At 48.7% G+C, this 16,999-nt stretch overlaps 1 protein-coding gene across 1 annotated transcript; it reads left to right on the top strand.

Annotated features, from left to right (window-relative positions):
* The first annotated feature begins 5,057 nt into the window (after positions 1-5,057).
* On the top strand, positions 5,058-8,640 carry NFKBIA (NFKB inhibitor alpha). Its single transcript, XM_032624559.1, has 6 exons — positions 5,058-5,661; positions 6,282-6,390; positions 6,729-6,939; positions 7,226-7,314; positions 7,443-7,703; positions 8,066-8,640. Exons 1-6 carry the CDS (start codon positions 5,435-5,437, stop codon positions 8,111-8,113), a joined length of 945 nt encoding a protein of 314 aa, XP_032480450.1. The 5' UTR covers positions 5,058-5,434; the 3' UTR covers positions 8,114-8,640.
* The last annotated feature ends 8,359 nt before the right edge of the window (positions 8,641-16,999 follow it).

The following is a 16,999-nucleotide window of genomic DNA, read 5'->3' as shown; positions in this document are numbered from 1 at the left end:
ATCAGCCTAAGAGTATGGGATTAACAGATACACACTACTATATATAAAATAGATAAGCAACAAGGATTTGCTGTGTAGCACAGGAAACTTACTCAGTATCTTGTAGCAACCTATGATAGAAAATAGTCTGAAATATATATATATACATATATACATGAATCACTCTGCTGTACACCTGAAACACAATATTGTAAATCAGCTATACATCAACTGAAAAAATAAAAAGCCTAAGAATAACTTTCAGAATCGATTTTTTTTTATAGGTATCCCCCATTAACAGCCTCAGAGATAAGACTCCAAGACACATCTCAATTTTTAATATTTATTCAAGTAATCTGGGGCTCTACTTCAGAGAACAGAGGGTCTAAAAGAGGTTTGGGAAAGACATTATCTTGGTGATTACAAGAAAGGGCTGAGGATCAAGGTTCCTAAGTCTTCACTCTATTTATAAACTGAAGCGAATCTATGATTCCTCTATGATTACCTATGATGCAGCTATGATTCTGTTTACCTTTGTCCTACACCATTCCCAAGACCTTAGACCACAGAGGGGAAGAAATATCCACATCCCCGTATAGTTTCTGGTGGTGCTTTTGCCTCTGATGCTGAGAGGGGTCATGAGCTTCTCCCCTGCTTGTGGTGCCCAAAGGCAGGGACCTCCTCTCACGTAGGTCCCCAATCCTGCTGAGTACCAGGCCTTTGTGTGGGAGTGCCCTGGCGCTAAGTCCCCTCCTACCCTGACTGAACTCAGTGAATTTACACCCAAGCCAAAGTAGCAAATGTACTGGCCTGCAGAGGAAGCAGTGGTCTTAAGCCTCCACCCGCTTCCTAATCCAACTACTCCTCTCTGAACACAACAGAGCGTGAATCACCCTCACACCTTTAGCGACCACTTGGTTACTGCCGATAAACAGCGAAAAGGGAGAGCCAGGAATTGAGGCCACAGGTGACACGTGCAGGCCCCCTCCCTCCCCGGCAGCCGCCGGTTACCCAACTGGCAGAGGGCACAAGGTTGAGGCACCAGCCAAGCAGGAACACCTCGAGGAGAGGTTTATTGAAAGCATTTGAGTGTTTAAAAAAACCTAAGTAACCTTTGTAAGAAAAATCAGAACTTTGTTGAACTTGTTCCACTTATTTTACAGGAGAGTTGAAACGTTTTTGGGGGAAGGGTGAACTCTCTTTTCCAGGCTTAGTGATTCCAACCCTGCCTGCAGGGGCAGATGGAACTTCCTGGACAGACACTCTCCACCACCAGCCTCCGGTTACAGTTACGCGGAGGAGCAGAGACCCTGTGATGCCAAGGGAGGGGAAGGCGGGTGCCTTCCCCCAAAGCACCACGAAAACATCATACCTTGGGCTGCAAAAAGAGGTTCTACACTCAGGGCCTGCAGGCTCGATGTAGCCAAAAGATGCAGGAATGCATTTTGTTTGGGTTTTTTTTTTTACAATGCTTTAAGATTTGAAATTTTTCACATCAAAATCTATTTTCCGATTTTTTTTAAACAGTGGAATATCAGTGCTGAACTCCAGGTGCTACTGGGCAAAAATTGTCTGAGCTGAGTGTGAGGGACATACTCTCTCAGTCAGAGATGCCACCACTCCCTCTTGGACTCACAGGGTCGGCTTCGCGCATCTGTGAAAACTGCCTGGCCCCTATAGGAAGGTATTTGAGAATAAGACCCTTTAAAACTGTGACTCCCTTTAAACTGCAGGATTTATTGCAGCAAAAGAAACCCTCGAAGGCTTTGACAGTCTTATTTTCAGGTCACCACAAATGAAAGTCCTGACAGCTGCTTTTCTGTGGGGAAAGCTCCAGAGCTCGGGAGCCCCAGGTTCTGACAGGGGTGGACGGATGCAGTTGCTCACCACCACAAGAGGAAAGAAAACTTAGCCTGGGATTGGAGGCAAAAGATAAATTCAGAATTTCACAGTGGGGCCTCCATCAGCAGCATGCCTGACTCGCCCTCCAGGGCTCTGTCATGGTTCCTCTCTCTTCCAGCCTGGCTGCAGTGAGCTACGGGCAGCCTTCTTCAGGAGTTTGGTTTGCTGGGGCTAAAACAATTTTTGGCAACTGACACAGGACACCCTGCCCACGATGTTTTAAGAAAAGCCAAATATGTTGGACCACCTGGTTGAAATTATAGAAATATCTCCATGCTGCCAGGCCACTGGGCACCCCAGGCAGAAGGTTCAGTCCACGCTGTGCATCTCCCACCCAGGAAGAGTGCACAAGGTGCCTGCAATCACACCAGGCCTTGATGGCGCTCCTTTTCCCACAGGGATGCTTCTGCCCCCACTGCAGCAGGCGAGCATAACCTGGCCATCCTGTCCTTCCCTATGGCTGTACCCCGTGCAGCTTCAAGGTTAACTTATTCATTCTTTTGCTTTTTGCATTTAAGAAGAAAAAAAAAACAAAAATGGGAATTCCTGGGCTGTCCAGTGGTTAGGACTCCAAGCTTTCACTGCCAGGCCCCGGGTTCGATCCCTGGTCCAGGAACTAAGATCCCGCAAGCCGCATGGTGTGGCCCAAAACAAACCAAATAAAGCCAAATGACATTAAAAGGCTTTAACATCTTTAAAATGGTCAAGATTAGCTAAAATGCTTGACAATGAGGTAGGGAGAACTCTAAGTGTGCAAAGGTCTTTCTAAACCAACAATCAGTTTTGCTGTCTTCTGCTCCATCTGTTTTCTGATTTCCAAGTATGTTCTCTACCACCCAAGTTGTAATGTTTGTTGATTTAAACCATATAGCATATGATAGAGGGAAAACTTGTTGGATCACGTTATTCAAAACTGTCTCCCAGGCTGCAGAAAAACAAAAGGGACCTCCCTGGGAATCCCCACCACAGGGACAGGTCATCAAGGCTCAGCACCTCCCAAAATTTCCAAAGCGCCATGATAAATCAGGGAATGCCTGGACCTGACTCTTACCACTAGGTGTCACACTAAACAATCAGGAATAAAGACCACCAATTGCCCAAGGCCTTCAGCTACAGAAAGCCATCACAGCAGGTGCAAAGAAAACTTATTCCTGAGATACTTTTGACTTAGGCATGATTTTTTTTTCAATGATCATTTTTAAACCTGCAGCTAATAATCGTCTTCTAAGGTATCCTTTGTAAGTGGGAATTCAGAGTTTGATATTTCTGTGCCTTTTTTTATAGGTGTGAATATCCCCAGATGGGGGAACATCTACCCTCTATTTCACCTAACAACTGGAGTAGAAAATACTTTGCATATCTTCCAAATTACAGTGTATTCAGTCTCATTTTCACAAGGTGTTTTCAAAAGTGTTAATACCATGACTGCTTTGGCCAAATGATTACTATGTTGGGATAGAAATTATATAAACTGCCATGGGATGCCTAGGTAAATTTCTCTGCATTTCAGTTTCTTTTTAGGAAAGTAGGAACAATAGTTCTTACTTACAGGATTAGTTCTGAGAACTAACAATGTGTTGCAGAAAGTGTTGGAGCCCTTCAAAAATTTATACTGTGATATTTCTAAGAGACATGGTCACCCTTAGCAAAGTTACACAAGCATTTGTGGTCAAGTAATACAATTTTTAATCTGGGGAAAAAATCTAAACAGCATTAAATCCAATCTTGTTATTATAAAAGCAGGTATCCCATAGCAAAGGTAGCTACTCTCTCCAACTAATACGCAGTTAATTAGAGGTAGAGCTGGGAACTGAGATCTCCTACTTAGAGTTCTTATTCCGCCTTGCCTAATAGTTATGTATTTGTATATCACATGCCTGCAGAGACATACGGTGTCTATCCCTGGGAAGTTTTCATTTTAGTATGTGACCATTACTACCCTGAAGGTTTATTTCTTGATTTTACTTTTTTTCCCCTCATATTTTGTCTCTCACACACATTGGCCCAGATTTCCTACATTCGGATATTGAGGGTAGGGGAGTGGGGAAAGGGGAGATGAGGAGAGGTGAAGGGTTGGTTAGTACACGGCCAGTCAAGTTGAAGACGATTGCAATAATCACCAGAAATCTCTGCAAAACTATAGAGGCTTCCTAGGGCGCATTCTGAAGAACGCTGACCCAAGTTGCTTTATTTTGCCTGGACCAGTTCTAGAAACAGATGAATGCATTCCTCTCATTGGCTAGGAGATGGGGGTGGGGCAGAGAGCATAAGTTCTATTTCTGCAGATGAGACCCAAGGATGGTGAGCCTCCAGTGGCTACCCATATGGCGTGGATAGGTCCAGCTGCTGTCCTCCCCCAGGCAGGAGAGCAAGGAGCCAGCAGGGGCAGGATGAAGGCCACGCTGGGGCTGCCTTGAGCTCCTGCAGTATCCCTGGCAGTTACTTTCTTAGCCAACCTTAAGGCCCAATCTTGGATAAGGCACTACTCAACCCATTCTTCAGCCACCTTCTCCGAATGCTTCTGGAAAGTCACCCAGCTGGGCACCCAGAAGTAGGTTAAAGATCTGTTCTCTGCAGCAGCACAGTGCAAACCAGGGAAAACGACCTCAATAATTATTTTGTTATGGCAAGGTGTCTACAACTCTACTACAAAGATTAACACCTTGCTTTCCTTGAAAAATATTATGGTCATATTCAGCATGTTCCCGCATACAGGGCAGAGTGCTTGCCCCTCCCCCAGTCAGCAGGATTGTTAATCCCGAGGAAATGATTTGAGGGTTCTCCAAGCATTTAGGTTTTCAACGCCAGAACTTTCACAACTTCTACCTGAGTGGGGGGCTGGGGGCTACACGTCCCTGCACTGCCAAGAGCCCGGTATTGGCAGGAACGCAGAGGCAGTCGCCAGTGCGTCCTTCCTGCAGAGACGTCTGGGGAAGTGAATCCCTATACCCAGCCAACATTTCCACTCGCGTCTTCAAAAGATAAAAGAAAAAATTTTTTAAAAACCGGCGAAGACCTGCAAGTCTGCAAACCCCAATAGAGAACCGCCCTGCAGGCCTGCGTCCTTGGGATCTCAGGAGCAGACGACCCCAAATCAAATCGATCATGGGAAACCCCAGGGAAAGAAGGTTTCTTGCAGAGGATCAGGATTACTGAGTGCAGGCTGCAGGGAAGTACCGGGGGAGGGGGCCCTGTCGGGAGGACTTTCCAGCCACTCAGCGTTCATCAAAAAGTTCCCTGTACATGACCCCAGTGGCTCATCGCAGGGAGTTTCTCTGATGAACCCGGGCGCGGGGTTTAGGCTTCTTTTTCCCCCTAGCAGAGGACGAGGCCAGTTCTCTTTTCTGGTCTGACTGGCTTGGAAATTCCCCGCGCCTGACCCCGCCCCGGAGAAATCCCCTGCCAGCGTTTATAGGGCGCCGCGGCGGCGCTGCGGAGCCCACAACAGTCCGAACCCGCAGTCCCGTCGGTCTGCGACACCGCGAGCAGCCAGTGCGTCGCGCAGCCCTTGGCCCGCGCACCTGGGGAGCAGCGCCCGAGCCCTCACCGCGCCATGTTCCAGCCCGCGGAGCCCGGCCAGGAGTGGGCCATGGAGGGCCCCCGGGACGCACTCAAGAAGGAGCGGCTGCTGGACGACCGCCACGACAGCGGCCTGGACTCCATGAAGGACGAGGAGTACGAGCAGATGGTGAAAGAGCTAAGGGAGATCCGCCTCGAGCCTCAGGAGGCGCCGCGCGGCGCCGAGCCTTGGAAGCAGCAGGTCACCGAGGACGGAGACTCGTAAGTGTCGCGGGCCCGGGTGGCGGGGCCGGGCGGGGGCGCCGGGCCTGCAGCCCGAGGCGCGGGGCCTGCGCTGCGGCGGCGGACCGGGGTCTGTGCACCGACCCGGAGGCCGTGCAAAGGTGCACGGCTGCGCTCGGAGACCGGGGGATCGGGGATCGGGGCGGGTTCCCGGGGCCGTGGTCCAGCAGCTCTGCCTTGCAGCCGCGCATACACACACACAACACACACACACAACACACACACACACCACCCCCCTTGCGGCTCCCCTCGGCCGGGGGCGGGGCTGCGGCAGGGACCCTAAGTCCCCGCGTGCATAAGGGGGGCGGGAGTTTCTGCCCCGCTGGCAGGCGCCAAGCGGCTGGGAGGGGAAGTACAGGGCGTTCCGGCCCGGCGAGAGGGCTGGGCGGTCTGGCCGGCGCCCGCCGCCTAAGTGGGGGGGCCCGGAAAGTCCCTGGGCGCCTGCCAGGAACACTCAGCTCATAATAACCTCGCGGAAAACACCGCAGCCTCGGCCTCCAAAAACCCCGACCTTGCGCAATCCCCCGCGGGCCGCGCCTCCCTGGGCCTCACGCAGCGCACTCACCAGCCCTGCGGGGTTTTCCCTCTTCTCCCCTCAGGTTCCTGCACTTGGCCATCATCCATGAAGAGAAGGTGCTGACCATGGAAGTGGTCCGCCAAGTGAAGGGAGACCTGGCGTTCCTCAACTTCCAGAACAACCTGCAGCAGGTGGGCTGCTCGCCCGGCCCCGTGCCTCTCTGACCCCGTGATAAAGCTGGAGCTAGCTCAGCTCCTCCCAATGATTTCTAAATTAACAATTCCTGGTCATTATCTGACCTGACCTTTTACAGCTGAATCAGCCAACGTCCTAGAGAGGACAGAAAATTCCATTGATTTGGGGAGGCCTTTATGAAGCCCACCTGGGGCCTCTGGTATTTTGCCTTTTGCCCCTTGTACCTCCCTGGGAGGAGCAGTACCCACCACCAGGATTTCTCTTGGGCTTCAAGGGAACACAGACTGTAGGTTGGATCCATGGCTTATGCTTTCTATCCCTCTTCTGTCTGTAGACTCCTCTCCACTTGGCGGTGATCACCAACCAGCCAGAGGTCGCTGAGGCACTTCTGGAAGCTGGCTGTGATCCTGAGCTCCGAGACTTTCGAGGAAATACCCCCTTACACCTTGCCTGTGAGCAAGGCTGCCTGGCCAGTGTGGGAGTCCTGACTCAGCCCCGTGGGACCCAGCACCTCCACTCCATCCTACAAGCCACCAACTACAATGGTATGTCTGGCTGCCCTGTCCATCAGAGGGCGGGTGACGTGGGGAAGGGAGAGGTGGGCCGACTTAAGGAGTCCGAGCAAGGTTTAAACTCTCAACATGTGAAAAGTTGAGAACACATGTATTCAATAAAGGCCTATTTGATGCCTTACTAAAGTCCATCCAGAACCCGGATTCTGGGTTCTTCAAATTCAGAAGAATTTGTCCCTTAAAAGAATAGGTGAAAGGTTCTGCTTGAGAAGTGAGGGTTGAAACAAGGGGTTATATTTTCTTACTTTTGGTCTTCTAGGTCACACGTGTCTGCATTTGGCCTCTATTCATGGCTACCTGGGCATCGTGGAGCTGTTGGTGTCCTTGGGTGCTGATGTCAACGCACAGGTGAGTGCCTCACGCCTTCAGATGGAGTGCATCAGGCTCCCAGCCCTCCTCCATATGATTCCGTACTTTTGTTGCAAGCAGAAACCCCAAACTCAGCCATAAGCCTCTCAAATTCCTTTTGGTTTCAGGAGCCCTGCAATGGCCGAACTGCCCTCCATCTCGCGGTTGACCTGCAGAATCCCGACCTGGTGTCGCTCTTGTTGAAGTGTGGGGCTGACGTCAACAGGGTCACCTACCAGGGCTACTCCCCATACCAGCTCACCTGGGGCCGCCCAAGCACCCGGATACAGCAGCAGCTGGGCCAGCTGACCCTAGAGAACCTTCAGATGCTGCCCGAGAGCGAGGATGAGGAGAGCTATGACACGGAGTCAGAGTTCACAGAGGATGAGGTGAGTCCCGATTAACTTGTTCGTGGCTCTGCAAAATGGAAGAAGAGAGGCCATTCTCCCTCTACCTTCTCAGGCCCCTAGAGCGCCTCCTTATTCTGAGGGTCTCAACATAATGAGGCTCTCAAACTTGAGTGTCCCTAAGCAGTATCCCAAGAGTATGTCTTTTTTGTTTGTTTTTTTTGCTCTTTCTGAAGGAGAGGATCCTTAAAGGAAAACTCCCTCAGTCCAGGAAGTTAATTTATATTCAGGTTATAGAGGGAGTCTAAGAATACTTGAGTTATTTCCAGTAGCAGCCCTCACCATCATCCCAGTACCCTTGGCAAAGCTCTGGAAGTTTAACCTACCTTATTTTCTCTTTTTAGCTGCCCTATGATGACTGTGTGCTTGGAGGCCAGCGCCTGACGTTATGAGCTTCGCAAAGTGTCTAAAAGAACATGGACTTTGTATATTTGTACAAAAAAAGAGTTCTATTTTTCTAAAAAAAAAAGAAAAAAGGAAAAAAAAAGGATATACTTATAACCACACTGCACACTGCCTGGCCCAGAACATTTTACTCTGGTGGATTAGCCCTCATTTTGTTATTTTCATGAACTTTGGAAGAGGGGCAAGAAGGATCATTGGAATTCAGAGAAAACCTCTTTTTAATGTCACCTTTGGTGGAGTTTTGAGGAAAGGTTATTCAAAATTTGATGAAAGGACTATATTTTATTTATTGTGCTTTTCAGTTGAATCACCATGCATTCAATGGCTGGGCCCAGTTGTATGGAGTAACGTGTAACAGGTGTGGTGTTAAACCTGTCAGTGGGGTGGGGTTAAAACTCGCTACCTGTCAAGGTTTGTGTTACCCCCTGTAAATAGTGCACATAGTGTATTTTGTTGGTAATTATTTTGGTACTTTTAAGATGTATATTTATTAAACAGATTTTTACAAACAGCATTATCGTGATCACTTCCTCTGGGCTGCTGTCGGGCTCCTACACTGAGAGTCATTCGGGCTCCTACACTGAGAGTCATTCGATCCCCAGGTGGAGGCGGAGAGTTGTGTGGGAGAACTCACCACAGGCAGCCACGGAACCCTTTCAGAGAGCAACTTCTCCCACTGTCTACACCAGCCTCCCAGCCAGGCTTTGCAGGCGGCCGGGGCCCGGTGCGTGGGCGGGAAGGCTGTTGCATGGTTATAGGAAACACCATTTTCAGGCCACTTGGTCTACAGCTGGAAGGTTCTTTATCGTCACCTGCTTTCATCTTCTTGATTTAAACTATTCCAGGACCTTACTTCTGCTTTAGGAAATTATTTTGGCCAAGAGGGGTATGCTGAATTCACATTTTCTAGAGCTGGTGAAAGATCTCCCCTATGACACTGGAAGTTCCTGAAGACATGGGCTTAGGAATAGGACTGCCCTGACAAGTGTTAGCAGATGCCCACCTCTGAGCCTCTGTTTCCTTGTTTATAAACTGGGCTGTCTGAAAAACTGCACAAGGCTATCCACGTAAAAAGTATAGCGGAGTGCCAGGCCCACAGTACTAAAGAAAAACACAAGCCGTTGCACAACATTGTGTATTTCATATGGGACGGAACCAGTCCAGAGAGAGTGTCCTGTTCAGGGTCACCTTGCAGGACAGGGAGGTGGTTAAGTTAGTTGATACACTCTTGTCTTCAGGTGGTTAACAGCTTTTAAATGCCATCCACCTACAAATCAGCCTCTTTTACTGTTATCAGCTGAAGTATAAAATTGATGATAAAGGCTGGAAGAGTCTTTTCATCAGCTCAGTCTAATTCTACTGAATGATTCTACAGAAGCAGATGATTTCACAAGACATCAGTAACTTGTGAAGTCTGGGTTTAGGTGCTTTCAAAGTTTTTATCCCTAAAATGCATCTCTTGCCTAGATAGAAAGAGGAGTACAGGGAAGTTTATGGCATTCTATAAAACGCAGAATTGGGTATCAACACAACTCATGTACTTTGGCTTATGCCTAAGAAAACATTACCATTATGTTATCCTTTTCCTGACCCACAAATGATGTCAAAGTCAAGTGAATATGATGATCACCTTCCTCTCAGACCAAAAAGGAGCCAATACCTCGTGGGTCTTTCATATATAAAGAGTATCACTGTAGACTGAACTGTCTGGTCAAAGCCAGCTCTGTCCCCCTCCTGCAGCTCAGTCGTCTGGAGCTGAGCACTGTGGTGGGCCCCTACCAGTCTTGTCTTCTCTCAGGTGCTCCAGGACCCTCACTAAAATTCCTTGTCCCTCTCAGAGCACCTGAACACAGGTGTTACATGATCTAACGCATGAATGTCAGGTTCAGCTCTCCGCTGACACACAGAAGAGGTAAGAGGGGTAAGGGGAGGGATATCCATCTCCGATCTCAAAGAACAAAGGTTGGAAATTGGCTCCCAATTTTGGAATGATGCGTCTTAACGCGTCTCAGTCAGACATGCCTCTTTTTTCCCCCTGTGACGGTGTTGAAGGTACAAGTCACTCCAGTTCTGTGCTTGGAGGTTGGAGAAACAGGACAAAGGGATGTGACCCACTCTTCCTTGGCCTCCTTGGGGACCGGCTTTTGTGTAGAGGTGTCACCTTCCATGCTCACAGAGGGGCCTCTTCTGACCCATTTGGCCCCAGCCTCCTGCCTTGCCAGGCTTCATTCAGCTTTTCTGCTCTTTTGGACCCCAACCCTCAGGGTGGATTCCATCATCTGCTTAAACCCGGAGGTAGCTGGCCCCAGTTTCTTTACTCTCTGGATTGTCTTCCTGTTTATCCATCTCCTTTCTTTCTTTTGTTTTTTTTTTAAACCTACCCTCTTTATTTCATGCGATGGGTTGGGTGGCTGGAGCCTGGAGTTCCCTAAAGAAAAATTTTAGAATTAAAACTTGGAAAGTCTTCCTTAGACTTTCTTCCTTTCAAATTTCTAAGCAAATGAGAACTAAAGTTTTCAAAGAAAACAGCTCAGCAGACCGGGAGCCTTTTATGCACTTTGATTTTCTCCAAGAGGCTAAAGGTCCTGTCAGGACAGGTAGAAGTAAGGGAGTCTTGGGAAAGAGGGAAGTGTCACAAGGGGGAAATAAAAGTCACATCAGCAACTTCCTTGAATTTAGTTCCTTGACTGCTTCTGCCTGCCTCATCCTCAGGATAAATTTCCTTTATAGGTACGTGTACCAAAGTCATTTCCAGAAGGAAGGGTTTTTCTTTAAAGAGGGAATAAATTCCAGTCTGAGCAATCTGAAGACCTTCACGTGGGGCCTGAAGATGTCAAAACTGGATGCTTGGGGGCATTTGCGTTGAAACTTCAATTGCTACTGGAAGTGATTAAGTGTTGACAGAACTGAGTCAGTGAGATGGGTTCTTCCTTCACCCCCTTTCCTCCTGATTTTCATCAACTCGCCCTAGGTGTAGTTGAAATTTCATTTGGCAAGAAAGGTCAGAGTGGAACTGTAGTCAGAAACATACCCAAGAACCATTCCCCAACCTCTGGGACCTGGACAAGAATATCCCAGGTCATTTCCCCATTTTAAGGGAGCATCACAGAAACTGAAGCTGGATATCCTGCGGGTGTTTCCCTCCTAGAGAAGTGGCTCTGTCTCATTCATTCAATCGCATGATGAAGCACTATTATTCTCCAGGCCCTGTGCCAGGTCCTAGAGACACAAAGAGTTACCAGTCATGGCCTCTGCCTCAAAGAGCTCCTTGCTCAGGTGGAGAAGAAGACAAGCATTTAGAAGACAGGATGGGAAGCTGAAGCACAGGCGTGATGTGAGCTCAAATCAGAGGCCCCCAATGCAGAATGCAGCAGGGGAGGGGGGACCAAGAGATTACACCCTAGTTAGCTATTTGCCCACCAGACCAGAACTCTTATCTCATATCCCAAGTGACCCATGGCCCCCTTTCAACAAGTGACAAGAAACAAAACTGTGCTCAGAATAAAACTAACTTCTGGGCTGGGATTAAACCAAGCACCCACAGCATGCTGTACTGTTCATTTTTGAATCTCTGTGTGCTCCTAGATTCCAGAGCTGAGCCTGAAGGCAATTGAATTAATGACAAATGATGTACATGCCTTAGTTCAGAGCTTCTCAAACTTGAAGTGCACTTGCGTGGCCTGGAGATCTTGCCGAAAAGCAGGTTCTGATTCAGTTGGTCTGAGGCTAGCATGACACTCACATTCCTAACGAGATCTCAGACAAGGCCTGTGCTGCTGGCCTGGGGCCAACACTGAGGAGCTTTTTTTGTGTGTGTGTGTGGTACGCGGGCCTCTCACCGTTGTGGCCTCTCCCGCTGCAGAGCACAGGCTCCGGACGCACAGGCCCAGCGGCCATGGCTCACGGGCCCAGCCGCTCTGCGGCATGTGGGATCCTCCCGGACCGGGGCACGAACCCATGTCCCCTGCATCGGCAGGCGGACTCCCAACCACTGCGCCACCAGGGAAGCCCATTTTGAATAGAATGTTATGTTGGCTACTTATTTAAAGCCGGCATTCTCTGCCATCCCCACCCCCGGTACCACTGGACAAACCTGGACAAGAGTTTCTGCAGCCGCTCCTGAGGATGATCCAGCATCAGGCAATGTGAGTCTTTTGAAAAGTAGGGCTGGATTCTGAGGACTGACGTTAAATAGGGCCCAGGCCAAAAAACCTGCCATCAAACCTGGTAAGTGTTATAAGGAAAGCAGCTGACACAATGCAAGGCCAAAAGCGTTATCACCTGAGGTCCAAGAAAAGGACAAAAATCATGAAGGAAATGCATTTGAAGGAAAATTCACTAAGAAGAAAAGCTGGGGGGTTTTGTTGTTTTTTGTTTGTTTGTTTTTACATCTTTATTGGAGTATAATTGCTTTACAATTGTGTGTTAGTTTCTGCTTTATAACAAAGTGAATCAGTTATATATATACATATGTTCCCATATCTCTTCCCTCTTGCGTCTCCCTCCCACCCTCCCTATCCCACCCCTCTAGGTGGTCACAAAGCACCAAGCTGATCATCCTGTGCTATGTGGCTGCTTCCCACTAGCTATCTATTTTACGTTTGGTAGTGTGTATATGTCCATAGGTTATTCGTCCCTTTTATGGAGTTGCTGTGGTGTGTGGGAGGCGCCCTGACCAGGCCTCCACCTGGAAGGAGGGGAGAGGGGTTGGCTTCCCAATGACAAAGTCCCCACTATATCCTTATCAGAATATGAGAAGCCTTAACAAGAAAAGAAAAACATCAGAAAACAAACAAACCCACCCAAAAAAACAGAAAAAAAAAGAAAAGAAGAGGGCTTCCCAGGTGGCGCAGTGGTTGGGAGTCCGCCTGCCGATGCAGGGGACGCGGGTTCGTGCCCCGGTCCGGGAGGATCCCACATGCCATGGCTGGGCCCGTGAGCCATGGCCACTGAGCCTGTGCGTCCAGAGCCTGTGCTCTGCAACAGGAGAGGCCACAACAGTGAGAGGCCCGCGTACCGCAAAAAAAAAAAAAAAAAAAAAAGACCTTAGGAAACCTCAGTAAACCAAACAATAGCGTGGGATCCAGGCAGATTTGGACCCGAATCCTAGTTCATCTCCTCTGGATGTTCAGTGTCAAGTTTCATATGATTCTAAATAAAAGGAAGTGAGGCATGTCTCTCTTTCCAGGAGTTTCCAGTTGTGTGTGGTCTATGTTTGCTTCTGATTGAGGCTAGGTCTACCCAAAGTCACCACATGAAACATTTGGTCAGACTTTTTAAAACTTTGCAGTATTTTAATATTCATCTCCGGGGAAGCCCAAAACAAACAAGCAAATGCAACTTTTACAGATTAATGAATGATCTTCTTTCAGGTGAAATGTTCTAGTGTTGATTCACTGTTAAGTTGGTTTTTAAAGTCCTCCCTTGAACACCTTCCCACCCCCATCCCTGGGAGGCGACTCTCCAGGGCAGGACCTCGCCATGTGGCCCGCCACGTGTGGCCTAGCCAAGGAGGTAGCCTGGGCTCCAGAAACCTTTCTGTGTACTTGCACTTAATTCAGTTATTCTCTTCCACAAAACACAGAGTAAACCTCTAGTCTGGCGAGGCCTAAACTATAGATATGTAAACATCATGTAATTTTACAAGTCAAATGGAATAGATAGCTTTCACCTCTTTGAGGCTAGAACTAGGAATCTACCACTGGCAGATTCACCATGGAAGGGTCTGTCTGGGATGTATGCAGTACTCCACAGGTCCAGCAGCAATGGTCCCCAGGGAATCTGTGCACTCGGCCCTCCACCCGTGGTCCCCACAGCACCCTGAGCGGGGAGGGGCAAGGTCATAGATATCTCAATGAGACTTTCAAGTTTGGCTGAAAGTGGGTCTTTCAATTTGGGGGCTTGATTAGGATTGGGGCAGTTTCATAATATAGCAGTTTGGGGTTGGAAGCAGCAAGGTGAGAGTCTGAGGTGAGGGGTTTGAAGTATCTCGAGCGTGAACTGTGTGTTGATGCTTCCTATTAAGAGTCGATGGATCTTTCAGGAAATTCCTGAAATGAACAACCAACTTATTTGACTGGGCAAGAGTGTCCTGTAATAGTAAACTTATCATAACGAACGATGGAAGAATAAAGTCATGTTAACGTAGACAGTAAACTAGGGGCAGGAGGGGGTAAATTTGGCCTCAATTGATTAGTCATTAGGCCTAGAGTAAGGTCCTGAGGAATATGAGGACACATGACAGGCACATTTTGATAAATTAAAAATCCAGGACATGAATCCATGAGCAATGACAGGTTGGGGGGGGGGTGTAGATAAACTAACAGGAAATTTACAGAGGAAACTGTACACAGGGAGCCCAGAGGAAGTGGAGGGGGTCAAAAAGCAAGTTTTACATGTTCTATCACTTTACCCATGATTGACAAGCCTTAGTTACAGTCACAAATTCCCACTGCAAAGTATCCATGTAATCCAGCTACTGGTGACTAATAATAGTAGGTATAACTTCTCAAACAGTGGCTAAATGCCAGGCATTTTACATATGTGATCACTACAGGAGGTGGGGGGAGAGCGGCAGTTGAATTACTATCCCCATTTTACAGATGAGGAAACTGAGGTTCGGAGTTTAGTAACTTGTCTGAGGTGATGCAACCAAGAACAGTGGCAGTGCTGAGACTCAAACTCTACCCCTTCTGCCTCCAAAGCTCTTTCTCACCAGGCTGGTCAGGGTGAGCCTCCTCATTGGCTGAAGATGTTCGAAGATCCTCAACCACCGCCATTGTCCACTGCTGCTGTTGTTAACCTCAAGTAGCTCTAGCTGCCGCATAAACCCATTCTACTCTGCAAAGTCATTTGCCACTAGTACTTCTATTTTATAAAATTTCCTTATCGGAAAAGTTGGAAAGGTACCTCGTAGGACTGTTTGAAAAGTAACTGATGGAGTGCATAGGAAACTCACCACAGCTGTGGATGCAGTCTTGGCATACGGGCTTCAGTGCAAGAAACTCCAGACACCTGATCCAGCTAAGGGGCTGTCCCAGGAGGATTCTTGAGCGCAAATGGCAGGAACCCACCAGCAAAGGAGAGAGAAAACTCCACCTGCTCCGGACCCGCTGGGAAACCCTGTTCAAGGCAGTTTGTGATTAAGTTTAGAACGCATTTCCAGCTGACTCAGGGATGGAGATGGGTACAGTGAGCGAACGTCTGTGGGGCCTGGGGGAGGGGGCCTTCAAGGAGCACTTTTCAAAGGACCAGCAGGCACCACCCTTGGTGGCTATCACAGCAGAGGCAGCCTCCAGAGAGACTGCCCAGCCATTTGAGGTTCATACCAACCCGGATCCCACCCTGCGCCCTGATCCATACCATCGCATGACCCTGGGCTAATGCTTAACCTCTGTGCTTCTGTTTCTCATCTATAAATTGGGGCGATGCAGCTGCCTCGCAGCGTTGCTGTGATGCTTAACTATCACTAACGGTGTCTGTGAAGCTCTGGCAAAGTGCCCCACACGTGGCAGGCGCTCAGTAGCTGACAGCTTCTGCTCTTAGGATTATCCTTATCAATAACACTAAGATGCCTACGGCGGGGCATCCTCTCCAATCAGCACCCCTCCTTCCTCCGCCCCTCAGGGTCGCCCAGGACCTGAGGAACTAGACCCTCTAAAGACAAACTGGGGCATCCAGTCTTCCCTGGTGCCCTTCCTGACCTTGTCCCTTGCCCCAGGGCTCCACCGTCACCCAGCCCATCTCATCCTCTGGACATGGCCCCTGGATGGGGGAGGGGAGCCGGTTCGGTGTAGACCTGACCCACAAGAGCCGCCACAAGGTTGGACTAGGAGACACCATCGATGAGGCACCTGACCGAAGGTGGGAAACTCAAGGTTGTTATGGGCCCAGGCCTGCAATGTGAGCTGGAGGCTCTCGACTTCTGGCAGCCCTGAGGGGCCATGGAAAGTGGCACCTCTGCTCCGGTAGTCATGAGTGGGCCAGGCTGCAGACAGCTCGGGGCATAAGCACAACCTGTCCACAGAGCATGAAGAACATCCCTCTCCTTGGGCCTTGCCAGAAGCCTCCTGTTGGGGGCGGGGGAGCTGATCAGGAGTACCGTCAGGCTGTCCAGGTCCCCACCCTGCCTCATTAAGAGGAAAGTGAACCTTTATCATGGAGACCCTTTCTTTCCTTCCACCAGCCCACTTGTGGGAAAGGCAAGGAAGGAGAGAGCCCTTGCTCCTGTAGCAGCATTAACTGTGTTTGAGAAAATGAAGGAGGGAGGAGGTCTGTATACCCATAAAGACGCCTCCACATGCTGTTAAGTAAAAGAGACCACGTTACAGAGCAGTTTGCACAGTAATCCTATCAATATGGAGAGTCAGAGAGAACAGCTGGTGAGCTCATCTCTACAGCCTGGGCCACTCCACTGGGGCCGGAATGGATTCCACACAATCCCTCCCATTTTTAGCCTGTGATTCAAGGTCTAGGCATTTTTGCTTCAAGTTAGGGCATCCCCCAAACATTAGAAGTGAGTTCAGAAGACAAGTTTGAGTGACAAATGTCCCAAGATGTTAATAGGGGTTCTCTCCGTGTGGTTGGATTCTAGGGTGGTTGGGTTTCGGGGGGTTTTTTGGTAACTTACTACGGAGAATTTCAAACATGTACAAATGTTGAATATTAAAATGGACCTCCATCTCCAGCTTCAGTTATCAGCTCATGGGCAAATTTGTTTTCATTTCATTTCCTTCCCTCCATCTCATTAGAAGTAACACAGTCATCATATGTGTTGATGACTTAAATACCTCAGTATTTAAGTACCTTAAATACCTTAAATACCTCAGTATTTATCCCTGAAAGATAAAGACTATTTATTTATTTATAAAAAT

This window comes from Phocoena sinus, chromosome 2, assembly GCF_008692025.1.
Source record: "Phocoena sinus isolate mPhoSin1 chromosome 2, mPhoSin1.pri, whole genome shotgun sequence".
Lineage (NCBI taxonomy): Eukaryota > Metazoa > Chordata > Mammalia > Artiodactyla > Phocoenidae > Phocoena > Phocoena sinus.
The sequence above is the reverse complement of the archived record's forward strand: the minus strand, read 5'-3'. Positions and strand labels throughout refer to the sequence as shown.

Coding starts and splice junctions, on each gene's coding strand:
- NFKBIA (XM_032624559.1), top strand. CDS start 5,435: ATGTTCCAGCCCGCGGAGCCCGGCCAGGAGTGGGCCATGGAGGGCCCC. Junction 6,391..6,728: donor TCCAGAACAACCTGCAGCAG/GTGGGCTGCTCG, acceptor TTCTGTCTGTAG/ACTCCTCTCCACTTGGCGGT. Junction 6,940..7,225: donor ACAAGCCACCAACTACAATG/GTATGTCTGGCT, acceptor TTGGTCTTCTAG/GTCACACGTGTCTGCATTTG.